The sequence below is a fragment of the Chrysochloris asiatica genome, unplaced genomic scaffold, assembly GCF_000296735.1.
Source record: "Chrysochloris asiatica unplaced genomic scaffold, ChrAsi1.0 scaffold00074, whole genome shotgun sequence".
NCBI classification, from domain to species: domain Eukaryota; kingdom Metazoa; phylum Chordata; class Mammalia; order Afrosoricida; family Chrysochloridae; genus Chrysochloris; species Chrysochloris asiatica.
This window is the reverse complement of record NW_006408592.1, coordinates 4,855,611-4,873,210: the sequence shown is the minus strand read 5'-3', so window position 1 is coordinate 4,873,210 and position 17,600 is coordinate 4,855,611. Positions and strand designations below refer to the sequence as shown.

At 37.7% G+C, this 17,600-nt stretch overlaps 1 protein-coding gene across 1 annotated transcript in view; it reads right to left on the bottom strand.

Annotated features, from left to right (window-relative positions):
• DLG2 (discs, large homolog 2 (Drosophila)) overlaps nt 1-17,600 on the bottom strand; it is a 1,151,973-nt gene that overhangs the window by 617,033 nt on the left and 517,340 nt on the right. Inside the window, exons 9-11 of the mRNA XM_006864974.1 lie at nt 12,933-13,095; nt 6,723-6,746; nt 4,215-4,252 (exon numbers count right to left, since the gene is read on the bottom strand). Of these exons, the coding sequence (XP_006865036.1) occupies nt 4,215-4,252; nt 6,723-6,746; nt 12,933-13,095 (225 nt within the window). The remainder of the gene's footprint in view (nt 1-4,214; nt 4,253-6,722; nt 6,747-12,932; nt 13,096-17,600) is intronic.

The following is a 17,600-nucleotide window of genomic DNA, read 5'->3' as shown; positions in this document are numbered from 1 at the left end:
GAATGGCTGGTAGTTTCGAACTGCTGACCTTGAGGTTAGCAGCCCAATTTATAACTACTATGCTACCACACCTATGTTGTTGTTGTTGTTAAGTGCCACACACCATAGGACTGAAAAAATAACATCCTCACATTATGTCTGAGAAGAAGATATTAACAAAGGAATAGAATCTTAGAGTTCATTTGAGAAAGAGATGGAAATATTTAAAGAGAAAGAAGCTTCTAATTCTTTATTCCCACCCTCATCCTCAATCTGGAACAATCTATTCAATTGGGTCATTGAACTACCTATTCCTATGGACATGTGGCACCGGGGGTTAGTTAGGGTTGGAATCCAGCCTGGACGATGTTTAACTAAGCCATGGGCTCTGGCACAGTGTGACCTTTATCCAGGGTAGGGGAACTTTTTTTTTTTCTAATTTGGATAAAGGCTACGGTTGGGTTAATTCTAGGTCACTCATTCCTTTTTGAAGCAATTTACAAAACTCCTCTTTACTTTCTAATGTATTCACTTTCTCTGGGATAGAGCAATCTGAAGTTTTAGTATTCAGTTTAGCACACATATCCCTGCTGAGTGTAAAAATCCTATTCAAGGGATCCTTTAAACTTCCTATGAGCTTACGGTATACAAGACTGAATGAAAGGACTAAAGTGGAAGATTCACTTTTTCTGCTTTGAGAGGTAATTTTCATCCCTTAATTAAACCAAAATTCTAAATTCTGAAATACTTGATATCTTTATAAAAATACAGGCAGCCCTTCTTCCCGTGCCCCCAACCCTACAACTCTTCTCCCTTCATTATTCACTGGCCTTGCCTGTTTAAGGGAACAGCGGTTATCAGGCTATGCATGAAAGTCTTTTGAAACTAGCTGTTAATAATAACTAATTTCCAAATTCAACCTGAGAAATTTATTTAGGAAGTTATGTCATGTGGATTCCTGGTGTGGCGCAATAGGATAAACACTGGACGGCTGCTAGCCACAAGGTCAGCAGGTCAAAACCACCAGTACTTCTAGGAAACCCTATAGAAGTGACTTGACAACACTTAACAACAACACGTCATCTAGTACCCACACATATAATGATAGGCGGTGTTTATGGGACAGTTCATTCACATTTATCAGCTATTCTTAACACTTAGCTCATAATCTTGTTAAATTTTCAAAACCCAAGCACCAAACCCACCACAGTGAATTGATTCAGACTCAGCAACCCCATAAGACAGAAGAGAACCGCTCCGGAGGGTTTCCGAACTGTAATCTTTATGGAAGAGGACTGCCACACCTTTCTCCTTTCACACTGCTGACCTTTTGGTAGCAGCAGAGCACTTTAACCACTGCATCACCAGGACTCCTAAATTTGCATAAACCAAACCTATTGCCATCGATTCTGACTCACTGTGACCCTAGGAAGGGTTTCTGAGAATGCAAATCTTTAGGGGAGCAGACAGTTTTATTTATCTCCTGCAGAGGCACTGGTGGGCTTACGTCACAGACCCTATGGTTAGCAGTCCAGTGCTTTATACTACAGTGCTACTGTTGTTGTTAAGTACCATGGAGTTGGTTCTGACTCATAGTGACCCTGCACAGGGTTTCTGAGGCTGTAAATCTTTACGGGAGCAGAAAGCCTCATCTTTCTCCCATGGAACAGCTGGTAGTTTTGAACTGCGCACCTTAAGGTTCGCAGCCCAATTCGTAACCATAGTGCTACTAGGGCTTCTTTAAATTTGCCTTGCAGCCCCAATTAACACTATTTTATAGATGAGGAAACTGAGGCTCAGAGAAGTTGCCACTTGCTCAAATTTATAGAGTAGGAAACCCTAAAACTCTAACTTTAGGGTCTACCTAAGTCTAGCATCTTCCTGCCCACCTACCAACCTACTTATTGATTTTATTATGGTTAAATGGGTGTATTTTTTCCCAAGCAGAATTCAATAATACTTGAGTAGTGTTATGTGACTAGGGTAATATTTAACAAATATTTATGACTTATATTTAAAGCACAGATTGCTGTGACAATATGTGTACTTTTGAATTCTACCTGTGTGACCTTGTTGTTATTGTTACTGTTAAGTGCCGTTAAATCAGATCCAACTCATAGCGAATCTGTGCAGGGTTTCCGAGGAGCGGCTGGTGAGCTTGAACCACCGACCTTGTAGTTCGAACCAACCTTTCAGTCCTGTACATTAGTGCCACACATTAGGTAGGTTACTTATCTCTCCAGATGTCAATTTCACTATCTGTAAAATGACAGTAATACCAATACTTACCTTTTTGGGTTATTGGGGGATTAATTAGTTAATAATTACAAATATGCTACTTGGTGATATTAAGAGTATATACATATTCATGATAATTAGAATCATTACCATATTCTATCATCATCATTGTTATTACTAGTACTACATGCTGGCACTGTTTTTTGGCACAGGGAACATGGCAGTAAACAAAACAGGCACATTTTCTGCTGTAATGAGATCAATAGTCAAAGTCTAGGCCCAACGGCCTCAATTTTAAATATCTCATCCACCTTTTCCATTTGTTTATCAAACCATGTACTATGATTTTTTCTGTAAAATTGGGATAATCATACCTACTCCATAGGTTGTTGTGAAGATGAAATTAATACTTGTTAAATGTTTGGATCTGTGCCTAGCACATAACAACACTCAATATACATTAGTGATTGCAATTAGTGTTGTGGTTTAAAGTTACTGTCTTGATTTTTCTGAGTTTCTATAATTTGTTGCTATAGCAATTTTGCATAAAATTTTCTCACAGCTACTTCGATGGCACTTAACAATAACAACAACTTTGTTTTCATATAGGACTACTTTCAAAGCTATGCTTATTCTTACTGTTATGTAATAGAATGATGGTCGTTCATTGCCACAGAGCCGATTCGGATGCACAGTGACCCTGTAGACAGAGAACTGCTCTATTCCCAAGGGTTTCCAAGGCTGTAAATTTTTGCAGAAGCTGATTGCTACAATATTTCCCTGCAGAGTGGCTGGTGTGTTTAAACCACTGAAGTTTTGGTTAGTAGCAGAATGCTTAAGCCATTTCAACACTAGGGTTTCTCCAACACGATTGTTTCTAATGCAAATATGAAAATTTATTCCCAAGCATAAAAAGAGACAGTTTGAAATGAAAGGAAATATCTATACCATATTAAGTAAATAAGTAACTTTTTTTAAAAAAAACCAAAACAATTAAATTTAGTCTGTTTAATTATAAAGAATTCTATGAATAACACAAAACAGGAATTTTAGAGTAAGACCCATCTGGGTTCATTTTCTACTCTTCCATTACAAAATATGTAACACAGATCAAGTCTCCCCACTTTGAACCTACTGCAAGGTTTGCTGTGAAGATTAAATCAGAGATTTTGGAACCGGGTAAGTTCCCTTTCTTTGTTCATCCTTAATACTATACAATGTAATTTTAACTGTGAATGTGCATGGGTTTTTTTCAAAAATCTTGATTTCTAAATAAAAGAACATCTTAATGAAAGAACAAAAAAAAAGTTGAAGAAATATCAAAACAGTAGCCAAAAAATTAAAATAAAATAATAAGTGGGGCAAAAAATAAATGCCATGTATTAAAAACCAGTGTTTACCTAGAGAATGCATTCATTTAGAAGAAAGGCATTTCCTTCATTGGGAAATTTAGCATGTGTCAAATTGGTGGTGGTGGTGGGGGGAGTGGCACTCAAGGCCACTGAGTCCATCCTGACTCAGAGACCCTGTATAGGGTTTCTGAAGCTGTAAATCCTTTTGGGATCAGAAAGCTCCATCGGAGAAAGATGAGGCTTTCTGGGTTTGAACTGCCAGCTTCGTAAAATCAAACGTTGCAAAAGCAGCATCGGTGACTTTGGGGGAGTGAATTCATCTCTCTTTATTATCCTTAGTTCTAAATGGATTGGTGATCACCTACTTCAAAAAGGCAGTGAAGGCCTTAGGAGAAGCTGCTTCCTAAACTGGGGAAGAGGCTGTGCCTTACAAGCTGAACCCAGAGAATATTCTTCCTGGTTTTAATTACAAATGAAGTTAAGTGTTCTTTAAAATTATACCAGACTCTTAAGGGATGAAAAGGTGTGTGATTTGCTAAGTCTCTTCTTTCTTTTTGTTTAAACTGTGATGCTTTACAGATTACATCTCAGATTTCCTTTAAGGATCCTCAGGTGAGAGGTATAGCGGCTGTGAGACAGGAAGACTGAGTGAGAAGTAGTGTTCTGGTTTGAGAAAGACTAGGCTCCAGAGAGCATGAACTTCAATGTGGGAAAATCTTGGCACTAATCCAGTTCCAGCTACTCTCTGGGTTGGAACCCAGGTCTCAACACTTTGCATGGTTGTTAGACTCATTAGAAAAGATAAGGAATGCATGCGCCTGACAAGGAATATTCCAGAGAAGCTGCCGTGTACCTAAGAGAAGTTACATGTAGGGTAGAAAGTCTGCTACATGACTGGATGACAAAGAAAGTGATCTCATCAAAGTGTGAAGTCACATATGGCTCTAGAAACAGGCTATCCTTTACAGGGAGACAGCACTTAACAAGAACATAATACTACTACAAGGGGCAATGTGTCTCTGTGCTACAAGAAGAGTTGCTGCTAAGAATGATAGAAGGATTTCACATCAACAGTTTACTTATAGCCTCAGGGGATTGACATTTTTGCCTGATTTTTGATAGCAATACAAATAAATATACATGAGCTTGAGGTTTCAAAATAGAAAAAGCATATGGAAACAATTAATAATAGCACTGTAGAATTAGCAGTTCAAACTCACCAGCTGCTCCTCAGAAACCCTATACAAAGTCACACAGTCAGAACTGACTCCACAGCACTCAACAACAATGAGGATAATGGCGTTCTCATGTGGTGCTGGGGGATAAGCACTGGACCATAAGGTCAGTTTGAATCGGCAGTTCAAACCCACCGGCTGCTCCTGGGAAACCCTATACAGGGTTGCTATGAGAAAGAACTGACTCAACAGCACTGCACAACAGCAGCAACAATGGAGATAAATCCTGGATTAAAATACATTTGCTCTATATTCCTTGATACAACAATTCTATTAGGAGAAGAACACAGATATGATTTTTCCCCTCAGTTTTCTGATAAGCCTATTGAGGCTCTGAGGAAGGTCCTTAACTAAATGTACTATTTGTTGTTAAGTGCTGGAATGTTTGTATCAGCTCATAGTCATCCTGTATAGGATTTCCTACGCTGTAAATCTTCTAGGGAGCAGAAAAACCTCATTTTTCTCCCATGGAGCACTTGGTGTGCTCAAACTGCCAACGTTGTGGTTTGCAGTCCAGTGCTCATCCTATGAAGCCACAGCACTTCCAAAATGCACTGTTAGTGTGATCAAAAGATGTGTGCACAGAATCCCTGTTTACATTCCTATATCACATTGACACCTTCTGCAACACAGACTTTCTAATATACTTTGCTCCCTATCTTTCCATTGTCTCCTAGAGGGTCATGTGTTGAAATGTGTTTATTATGGACAGGACTGCTGACCATCTCAAAGAGGAGGTGATGCAAAACCATCTAGTGAATAACTGATGCCAGACAACACTTATCCTTGAATCAGCCAACAACCAAGTAATATCAGTCTCTTTGGTAAATGATTCTGTCTCTACAGTCTCAGTTCTGTTCTTCATGATTTTCACCCTCCACTAGGATAGAGCAACTCATCTCCCTGTCTGCAAATGCTTTCCCATCCTGTTATCTTCCACACAGCTGACAAAGTAATATTTCTGAAAATACAAATCTGATTATGTCTTTACTTTGACTTAAAACTCTTCATCAGTTCCCTACTGCTTACAGGATAAAATCCCAAATTTTCAGCTTGGCAAATAAGGCCTCTATTATCTATATCTAGTTTGTCTCCAGCCTCATGGCCACCTCTTTGCCACAATAACTACTTGCAGTCCCACAATACACCAGGCTTTTATACCCCCTGAGGCTTTACTCTTTGCTGTTCCTTTTACTTAGAACACATTTTTCTTTCTTCTGACTGATGAATTCAATGTCATCCTGATTTAATTCAAGTACCACCCTTCAAAGGAAGCAGAGGCAATTAGGTGATTCCTCCTTTGCTTGCCTTTATAGTCTTACATGTACTTCTATTATTGTATTACTATGTTTGGAAGCTACATCATGATTTGGGATTTACTAATATTGAGATAGTTAAAACATTAAAGACTTGGATAAATTTTCTATTATTTTATAAAGTGAGAAGGCTTTCTTTCTCCCTATGTACTCACGATACTCCCTCAAAATAAAAACAAAAACAAAACCTCACCCTGTCAGAGACAAGTTAGGATCCCTGGGCCCTGGGCCTCCCTTACCCTGGCTTCATATCCACTCCTTGGCCTTGATACCGGGAGGACATTTCTAGTTCAACCAGAATGATAGCACTGAGAAGAATAGCTTGGAGACAGAGATAAGGATATCAGAAACTGAAACCCTAATAGAAGCAGCTGGTCACAGGCAAATGGCCCATGAAGATAGCACCTAAAGTTGACAATTGCAGAAGGCACCCCATTTCCAAGAAACCTGCTCCCCTTTCCTAAAAAATATTGAATATTCAACATACCACTCCTCCTAATAAATATGTATCCGCTCATCCTTAGAGGAAGAGATCCCATACCTTTATAAGACAGTGCACCCCAACCCCAAAAGGTCTTCTCCACTCGAGGAGACAGACCCACTTCTCTCTTTGAAGTGGACTTTTGCTGTGACTTAATCTATGATTCCCAGTTCTACCAGGTCTTCTGCACTCTAGGAGACAGACCCACTTTTCTCTCTGAAGTGGACTTTTGCTTTGCAATAAAGAGCTTCTGAGTGAATGTTTATTGTTCCTGTGTGACTCAGGAGCAGCAACTCGGTGGGACTAATTCTTTAGATCCCCTGAGGGTGAGAGGAACCAGAGAAAAAACGTGACAATCGCCCTAGAGAAAACACCTAAACCAGGTGTTTCTGAGTCCATTCCAGTTCCTGGTAACCCCTTGCATGTAAAATAGATCCGTGATCCTTAGTACATTGAATGACTGACTTTTCAGAACTAGGTCACTAGACTTTTTTTCTGAGGTGCCTCTGGGTAGACTTAACCCACCACCCTTGTGGTTACCAGTCAAGCATGTTAAGTGACAACCAAAATTTCTGGCCTGTGGTTGAGACCCTGTGAGATAAAGATCTGCCTGTGTCCCAAACCAGCACTGCCTTGGACTGCTAACTTTATGATTTCAAGAAAGAGAAATGAATTACAGCTGCAGATTTTCTTAGCCTTGCGTAGAATACTTTGAAGCAACTCTAAGCTCACAGACCTCTGAGAAGGTGATTTTAACATTTCCTTAGTGAGTATTTCTTATAGGGAATTGGTGAGACAAGATGTCTGTGGGAGACATCCCTTGTGTATGTTCACACCTCAGCAGGAAGGACAGTATAAGATTATCCTTGCTTTCATCACCACCTTTATACTCGTCTGATTATATTCACCCAGAGATTAGTCACACTGGTGAAACTGAGGCAGTTAAGCAGATAAACATCATTATGCACAGTAATTCTTCATTTCCATGCCTTTGACCCCCTTAAGGGTAGGTGGTGGGGGTGGTGTGCCGTGGAGTCAGTTCCGACTCATAGTGACCCTGTACAGGGTTTCCGAGGCTGTAAATATTTATGGGAGCAGAAAGCCTCATCTTTCTCCCATGGAACAGCTGGTAGTTTTGAACTGCTGACCTGGGGGTTAGCAACCTGACTCGTAACCACAACACTAAGGGTAGAGACATGTCTTATTTACCTGAATTCCTAGCTTCTAGGATAATTTCCAACATCAAGGAGAAGTCTCATGAATATGTACTTGTCAAGGAGAGGAGAACCTGGTTTGTGATCATACAGTGTGGGGTGTGAGTTTCAAAGAATCATGAGAAAATTCTATTATCTTTTAATTCCATTTTTTTAAATAATTTTTTGAATCCCCCTTGTAAAATGTCAGAAACCATTTCCTCCCAAATCTGCCAACACATTCTAATTGTCCTTCATCTTTTTTAGATCAGCCTGTTTATCAGTTGCAAAATAACAATAATTAGGGATATCTATGTTAGAGGGCAGATGAAAACATGCCATCTGTGTTGAGAAAACAGCCAAGAATACTATTCTTCTTGCCCTAGGATAATCAAAAGCAGAATCACTTACCATGCTCTCAAAGTAGAAAAACCAATTACAACATCAAAAATGACTTTAAATTAAAAGAAAAAAAAAAAAAGAGAGAGAGAGAGACAATGAGACATGCACTGGATAAGTTAGGAGCCCTACAGCAATCTTGTTTGCTTTTCATAGAACTCTGAATTTTAGTTTGATTCCAGGCTCTAGCCCATTTTTTTGCCTTTGCAAGGTCTAAAAATCTATTACTCTAAATATCGTCGGCAGCTTTAGGAACTGGCATTTTGACAAGTGACTTAAAGTGCTTTCCTAAGGAAAACGTAAAGTTTGTTGTCTTTTAGATGATATTACAGAAGTGAATTGTGTATACAATGAATTTATCCCTGGATGAGTATTCATGCAGAAATTCAGGCTACTGACTCTAATTGTTTTTGCTGACTTGCTACCATTCTTTTGAATGTCATTTAGGGAGTAAATTGGTTCATATGTAAGGTGGTAGCATATGATAGCTCATATTCTAATCTGAGGCAATTACTTGATCAATATATGCATATTTCTAATATGGAATGGAAATCCCCATATGCTGTGAAAAATACACATACCACAACATAAACGTTAGGCACTACTTCAACATTTTTGATTGACTTTTTCACTTGTACCTTTATAAAATGTCCTAACACAGTAATTGTCAGTAGTTGATGAAGCTTGGTTGAATTAATTGATGAATACTTAAGTATGATATCATCTTTTAGGACATAAGATGCCAGGATATTTTTATTTTATTATGAGCAGATGTGAGACATGGACTCATGAGCAAATCCTAACTGGTGTTGGAGCAGAATTTGTCTGTCTAATTCTAAGGTCTTATCTACCTCTGTGATTCCATGACATACTCAGTCACAGTAATAAAAAGCAAGAGATGGTGTCATAAATGCAACCTAGGTCTCTTGAATTGAGTCCCAGAATTATTAGCTGCATTTCAAGAAATATTTATTCAGAGAGATATTTTCCTTTGGAAGAAAGTAAATAATCTTTTGAATTAATTGCTCAGTCTTCAAGAAGATTTGATAGCTACCTTATCGAAGCTATAATGTGGACATTCACCAACAAGATAACTGAAGATGAGAGTTGAAAATATAAAGTGAGCTCCAGTCTAATGTTATTTGTTTCCAAACATGAATTCCTTCATTCATGGAATTGTTTCATATATCTACTAAAAACTGGCTAAAGCACAGCATGAGTTATGACCTGCTCCTGAAACACATATCTGCCTGGATATCTGCAAAACTTCTTACAATGTTGATTTATGCATTCAGTAATTCTGAGTTCCGACTGGGCCAGGCACTATGCTATAAAAATTAGGGATATAAAAGTGTACAAAACAGACATGATTCCATTCATTGAATTTACAGCATAGGGTGTGAGGCAGGAATTGAGTTTAAATGTCAAATAAATCAATGTACAAATCACAAATCACTGGAATTTATAGAAAAAAAAGTGTATATAAGAGGTGACAAAATTTCTCTTTCAGGGGTTTCAATGAGAATATGCCATTTTAACTTAGATCTAGGATGACCAGAATTTCACAAGGCAAAATATAAGAAGAGCTTAGAGGAAGAGAGCAGAGCATGTATGAAGATGAGACAGGAAGAGATTGTGGTCAGCCAAGAGAAGAGTAAGCTGAGGTAATGTTTAAGAAACAGGCAGGGGCTAGCTCATGCAGCTGGATACTAGGTTAATGGTTTGCATGTTATGCTACACAAAAGGGTAGAAATAAGATCTGATCAGTATTCTAACAGATCATCTTCATTGCACTGAGGAGACTAACTCAAGAGAACAAGAGTGGAAGTAGTAAGATCAGCTAGGAGACTATTGGAGGCGGGGAATGACAAGGTTTGGATCCAAGCAGCATGGATAGAAATAGAGAAAAAAGAACATATGTGATTTATAGTCAATATGGTTGTTGGTGGTTACGTACTATGAAGTAGGTTCTGACTCACAGAGACCCTGCCTGTAAAGGGTTTTTGAGTTTGTAAATCTTTACAGGAGCATAAAGCTTCATCATTCTCCCATGGAGTGGCGGGTATATTTGAATTTTTGACCCTATGGTTAGCAGCTCAGCTCATAATCCACTACGCTACCAGAGCTTCATATATATATATATACATATATATATTTTTTTTCCTCCTAGAAATGATATATATATAAATGTACTGAGCAAGAGGAAAAGAGGAACATAGACAAGAAAGCAGGATAAAAGCAGAGAAGGAATAGAAAAAGAGAGAAAGGGGTGGAGATCTTTTCCAGAGAGCAAGCATAGATCTGCCATCATGCCTATTGTGAGGCACATATAAATAGTCTTACAGGTGATCGCTTGCCTGGGTTTGAATCCCAACTTTGCCACTTGAAAGTAATGATCTTGGATCTGTCATATTACTTCTCAAGCCTTTACTTTCTCTTTTGTAAACACAAAGACATTGATAATGTTTTCTTAGATGGTTTTGTGAAGATTAAAAGGAGACCTAGTGGTACAGTGGTTAAAGAGCTTGTGTGCTAATTGGAAAGTCAGTGGTTCAAACTCAGCAGTCACTCTGAGGGAGAAAGAGGTGTCAATCTACTTCTATGTTGATTATTGTCTCGGAAATCCTATGGGGCAGTTCCACTCTGTCCAGTAAGTATGCTCTGGTGGTGGCGGTGTGCCATGGAGTTGGCTTCAACTCAAAGTGACCTTGCATAGGTTTCTGAGGCTGTAAATCTTTACAGGAGCAGAAGGCCTCAACTTTCTCTCAAGGAATGGCTGGTAGTTTTGAACTGCTGACCTTGAGATTAGCAACCCGACTCATAACCACTACACTACTAGAGCTCCTTAAGGTTGCTGTAAACCAACTCAAATGGCAATGGATTTGGCTTGATTTTGGGTTGTGAGGACTAAAAAAATAATTCATAAAAAGTGCTTAAGAAAATATCTGGTACAAGGAAAGCTGTCCTTACGTAGCTGGCTACAGATGCTTAATTACTAGGAAGTCATCATGTAGCTGTGTGCGTCTTCACACTTCCCTACGGCTACAGTTACTCTGCCTACATGGCTTCAAAATTATGTAGTTCACATATCAATAAATCATTTTTATGTTACATTAAAAATATAGAAGGATTTAATTAATATTTTAAAAGCATCCTGCTTTAAATTCTGCTTTTTTTTATTAGGCTTTAATAGTTGCAAATTAGTGAAAATGACCCAGCTGATTCCAAAGCCTAAAATGTTTTCTCATTTATTTCCAGATATGTTAGATACAAATTTAAATTTTGTAATTGACTTTCCCTAGAGAGTCTAGTAATTGACTTATATATGCATCCTTTGAGATAATACAAAAAGAGCGATGGTGATGTTCAAAGCCCCATTTTCATTTAGGATCTTTCCAAAATCTGTGTTTTCTCAGGTCTAACTCCTCTCCAGAGTCCTAGTATGGTGCTGTAGGTTAATGCGCTGGACTGCAAAGTGGGTTTGATTCACAAGGTTGGTGGTTCAAGCTCACCAGCTGCTTGTTGGAAACCCTATGGATCAGAACCAATTGGACGGCAACAGCAATATTATAAGGATACATAAAAATATTCAGTCTAAAAGCATAACTATATAAGTACCCTACAATGTATAGGAACAGGATAACTGGAATTTCTCAATTTAGACTGAATCGGATTTATCCTATGAAACAACTACATTCTATTTTTCTAACTTTCCTCTTTTTCTGACTCTAGCTATTACGTGAAGATAGGGTTTTACTATTTACCACACACATGCTTTAGATATTAATGATAAATGATGCCCAACCTTTAGACTTATAACAATTTGTTTACAAAGATGTAAAAAGACTGTTCATGTTCTACAATCAAATATGTACTAAACATTAATAAATAATGTTATGGAGAAGGCAGCTTCTGTTTTCTTAAATAAAATGAGAGTAATTAATAGAATATGTAAACATCTAGCATAATAACATAGTATAAAGGTTAAGATTATGTTCTTTGTGGTTGTTTTTGTTAAGTGCCATCAAGTTAGTTCTGACCCAAAGTGACCCTGTATATAATTTCTGAGGAGTGGCTGGTGAGCTTGAACCACTGGCCTGAAGTTCAAACCGACTTTGCAGTCCAGTGCATTAGCCCACAGAGCCACAACAGGACTCCAGTTCTTTGTGATGAGAACAAATTGATTCTATAGTTTTAGACAAGTTGCTTAATACTTCAAGGAGTCAGTTGTGTCATGTATTAAATTGTGATGACAGTATGTACTTCTATGAAACTTATCTGAGTATATGCTGAGGTATCATATATCATTTGCTTATTAGTGAGGTTTTAGTGAGAAATGCATCAGAATCTCCAATAAGGTTGAAGGAAAGTAAGTGTTTATGAAATATTATTCCAAAGATTTCTCTTTTATGTTTCCATATGAGGAAAGATGGTGCTAATTATATTCCAAAATTAATTTTTTTCTGTAAGAATAAAATGCATATCTTATTAAGATAGATAGGAACCAAGAATATTCAGAGCATCATGTGACCATATTTGATTGCGCTGTGATCCCAAAGGAAAACAGAATAAGGAGGGGATAATATTTTTTAATTTCTCCCAAAGGAGACCAAAGCAAAAGACTATCTCTCCATCTTGAGGAGCATGTTAAGTGAAAGAGAAGTGAGCAGAGGTGGATTTTACCCATTCATTCATGTAGCAGCACATGCAATTTGAGAAGATAAAGCAAGGAAGCACACGAAGTACCTGGTCATCTCAGAGTCAGGGAGCAGGCCTAGGTGGTAGTGAGGGTAGGGAGCTGAGAGAAGGAAACTTTTTTCACACTCAACAGGGGAATAGTGCCTGGGAGAAGCAGGCTTATCACACAGTTTGTTCACAGTGCTGTAAACCGGTTCCGGAGGCCTGGTGATAAAACAAAAAAAAAAAAAAACAAAGGAAGAGAAAGACAGGCACGGTTAGTACACACACCATATGCAAAAGTAAAATTTCAAAATGATGCCATAGGCTTTATAAGGCTTGAGTTAAAATTGTTGTTGTTAAATGCTATTGAGTCAGCTTTTGAGGAGTAGTTGGTGGGTTCGAACTGCCGACCTTGTGGTCAGTTCAAACTGCTGAACTTATCCTACAGCATCAAACCAGGACTCCCATTAAGATTAGGTTAATCTTTTGAGGAAATAGGATCTCTAGTTAGAAAATAGAATTTGGGCTGACATTTGAATGACTAAAGTCTATATGCTAGATACATCAATATAGTCATAGTTAGACAATAAATGCCATTCTTATTTGGACAATCTAGTCTGAAGTGTAACATTTTTAGATCCTCTGACATGGCTCTTTCTCCAACTTTACTCTAATTAGCTCTTTAGTGCTAACTTCAAAGAAATCTTCCTTAACCACCTTGGACAGAACACTCTGTTATTTATCACAGCAGACTGTTTATATTTCATAATACTTTCCTCAGCATGAAATGGCATTTTTGTCTGTTTGTTCAATTTAATATTATCTTACACTTTCATTGCACCATGAATATCACGAGGGCTTTTTTTAAGTGTCATTGAGTCAGCTCCAACACATAGCGACCCTGTAGAGGATTTGTGATAAGTGACTAGTGAGCTTGAACCAATAACCTTGTGGTTCAAACTGACTTTGAAGTACAGCTCATTAACCCCCAGAGTCACACCATGATTCTTATCTTGTTAACCACTTAAAATAAAGCTTAGCATAAAGTAGACATTCCATTAATATTTGTTGTGTACATATATAAGTAAATGAATGAATTAGACTTCCTGTATTTTTATTTCATTTCTTTTGGGGAGTAGAGTGGAGAAGGAAGAAGGTTGGTCCAAGATAGAAATATAATAGTTTACATGATTGAATGACTATTCCCTATATCTGCACACAGATTGGCCCTCAAGAATTTATTTCAGGGAGTTTTCTATGAAGAGGAAATCATATTTTAGTACAATGTCTATTTAAAAAGGAATACTGACACTTTTTTTAAACAGCCATTTTACTATTGCTGCTAAGTGTTGTTGAGTTGATTACAACTCACAGCAATCATGTATAGAGTTTCCGAGGAGTGGCTGGTAGATTTGAACCACCAATCTTGCACTTATAGTCCAGTACTTATCCTACAGTGTCATACCAGGATAGCTGTTACTTATATACACTGTATGATCAGGTAAACTTTATATCATTTTCAATTAAAGAACTACCTTCTCAAAAGTCTTCATCTGTTAAAAACAAACAGACAAACAAACTACCTTTTTAATGCTAGTCTGATGTTTTTAAGATAAGAATTGACCATGTTGAACTGAAGTGGAAGAATCATCTAGTAGACTGGGCAGATGAAGGAACTTAAGCTTGATTAGAAAGGTAAGGAGCAGGAAGGTCACAAAGCATGGCAATGCCTGCAGGGTCCATATCCACAGGAAAGTAACCTCAACCTGTTGGGGACCAACTGACATCATGAGCAGCAAGTGTTTCTACAAGACACAGGGAGTGTAGGTGGTAAACTCAGGACATAGTTCATGTTTAATTTCTTCCTGAACCTCTAGTCCTCAATATTGTTATTGATGTCAAGTGCCACTGAGTTTGTTTCAACTCAGAGCAACTTGTATATAGGCATAAAAAGTATGTGATGCTGTATTGTTCAGTGCCATCAGGTTAGCAGTCTAGTGCTTATCCTATAGCGTCACCCCAGGACTCCAAGAATATTGAGTAGCAGGTACTCAATAAATGCGTTGCGAACTGGTAGAAGAAGGGAAGCAGGCAGTAAAAGAGGACTGTTGTGAAGTGCTGTGGAGTAAATTCTGATCTATAGCAACCCTGTACAGGGTTCCCGGGGTACAGCTGGTAAGCTTGAACCACCGACCTTACAATTCAAATGGCTTTGCAGTCTGACACATTAACCCACAGTGCCACATCAGGATTCCATAAAAGAGGGCAAGCAGGGCATTAAACACAAATTTTACCTAATTTACAATATTACTATGAGCCATCATACCTTTAACACAGTTTAATGAATTGTAGTATTCCCTAACACAAAACTTTCTATCATATTGAAAGAGATACCTTGATCTATTTACCTTGTACAACAAATACAGGGGCTGAGGAAGAATATAGAGGCCTGTTTTGTACTCAAGAATCATTACCTCAGTGGTCAAAGGAAATACTTTACAACTGAGTTGGTTTTTTGGGATTACAGTGGCTACTAAAGTAGCACTTATAGAAAGAATTTAAGGTTTCTTAAATGCAATATCCAAAATTTTTCTTACATTAGGGAAGCTGATATATTTCTCAATTAAGACCAGTGTTCCACTTTCAGAAAAGAATTAATGAGTATTAAAATTTCTGTTAATCAATTCTACCCGCACCAGCTGCTATTGAGTCAGTGATGACTATTAGCAACTCCGTAGGTGTCAGAGTGGAACTGTGCTCCACAGGATTTTCAATAGATGATATTTTTTGGGAGTAGATCATCTGGTTTTTCTTCTATGGCAACTCTGATGGACTCAGACCTCCAACGCTCGATTAGCAGCTGAACTTATTAACTGTGCACTACCCAAGGACTCCTCATTAATATTCACACATCCAGTTAATAATGGTAAGTAATAACTCTTTTAAAAGGCAGTTGTGAAAATCAATCTTGAAAATGAATCTCTTAAAATCACTTTTTATAATTGATTTGTACAATGTAATGAGGAGAGTGCTTTCAGTTAGCCTCTGATATACATCTTTCCCCCCATAAAACAGCTATATTACTTTTAAATCTGACATCAAAATCATACACAGAGATAAAACAGATAAATGGAGTCTCATCACAATGAGGACCTTGTGTACATCAAAATACTTCATCAATAAAGTGAAAAGGTAACTATAGATTGGGAAAGAATTGGGCAACCATATTTAGATAAGGGCTTGATATTTATAACATATAAAGAACTCATACAACTTAATAACAGAAAAAACAATATAATAGAAAAGAGGACAAAGACCTGAATAGATATTTCGCCAAAGAGGATAAACAAATGGTCAATAGTCACATCAAAAATATTCACCATTATTTGCCTCCTGTTCTGTTGTTAAGTAATGTGGAATCAGTTCCAATTCATAGTGACCCATTTACAACTGTACAATAGAATGAAATACTGCCTCAACTTAGGGAGATGCCAATCTAAACCACAGTGAGATATGACTTCATCTCTAGTAGGATGACTTGTTGTTGTTGTTAAGTGATATTAAGTTGGTTCCTATTCATAGCAACCCTGTATAGGTTTTCGAGGAGCAGCTGGTGGGTTTGAACCACTGACCTTGTGGTTCAAACTGACCTTTCTATCCAGCACATTATCCTGCAGTGCCATACCAGAAAGATGGCTTAGATTACAAAATAATGATAATGATGGTGGTGGTGGTGTGCTGTGGGGTTGGTTCTGACTCATAGCAACCCTGTAATAGGTTTCTGAGGCTGTAAATCTTTATGGGAGCAGAAATCTTTCTTGCTGGTAGTTTCAAACTGCTGACCTTGAGGTTAGCAGCCCAACTCCTAACCACTAAGCTACCAGAGGTCCTAATAATAATAAACAGAAAATGAAAAATGAAAATACTGGTGAGGATGTGGAGAAACTGGAAATCTCATCTGATGCTGATGAGAATTCAAGATGTTACAATCACTTTGAAAAACAGCTTGATGCTTACTCAAAAAATTAAAACATAGAGCTACCATGTAACTCAATGATTTTGCTTTAAGATATCATATACCACAAGATTTGAAAGTAGCAATATAGTCGGATACTTGTACACAAGTGTCTATTTCAGCATGAATCACATTAGCTGAAAATGAAAAAGATCCAATGCCTATCAACAAATGAATGGTTAAACAAAATATGGTATATGCATACAATGGAATATTATTCTGCCATAAAGAATAAAGAGCTCCTAATCTGCGAACCTTAAGGTCAGCGGTTTGAAACTACCAGCTGCTCCGAGGGAGAAAGATGAGGCTTTCTACTCCCGTAAAGATTTACACCCTCGGAAACCCTGTACAGGGTCGCTATGGGTCGGACCCGACTCGATGGCACATAACAACAACAACAACAATACATGCTACAATGTGGATGAACCTTGAGAATTATTCTGAGTGACATAAGTCAACCACAAAAGCATAAATCTTGTATGAACTTACTAATATGGAATACCTAAAATACTCATTAGATTGTAAATGTAATACAAAGAAATAATCATGGACAAGGTCTATAAGGTGCTAATATATTTAATTATATTATAGCTCCATCTAATGCATCTGTATACACAGAAAAATATAAAGAATGATATTGTTTGACTATATAATTTAGAAAACCTGTGACTATAGGCATTTTTATTGTAAAAGATTATATATATATGTAGTG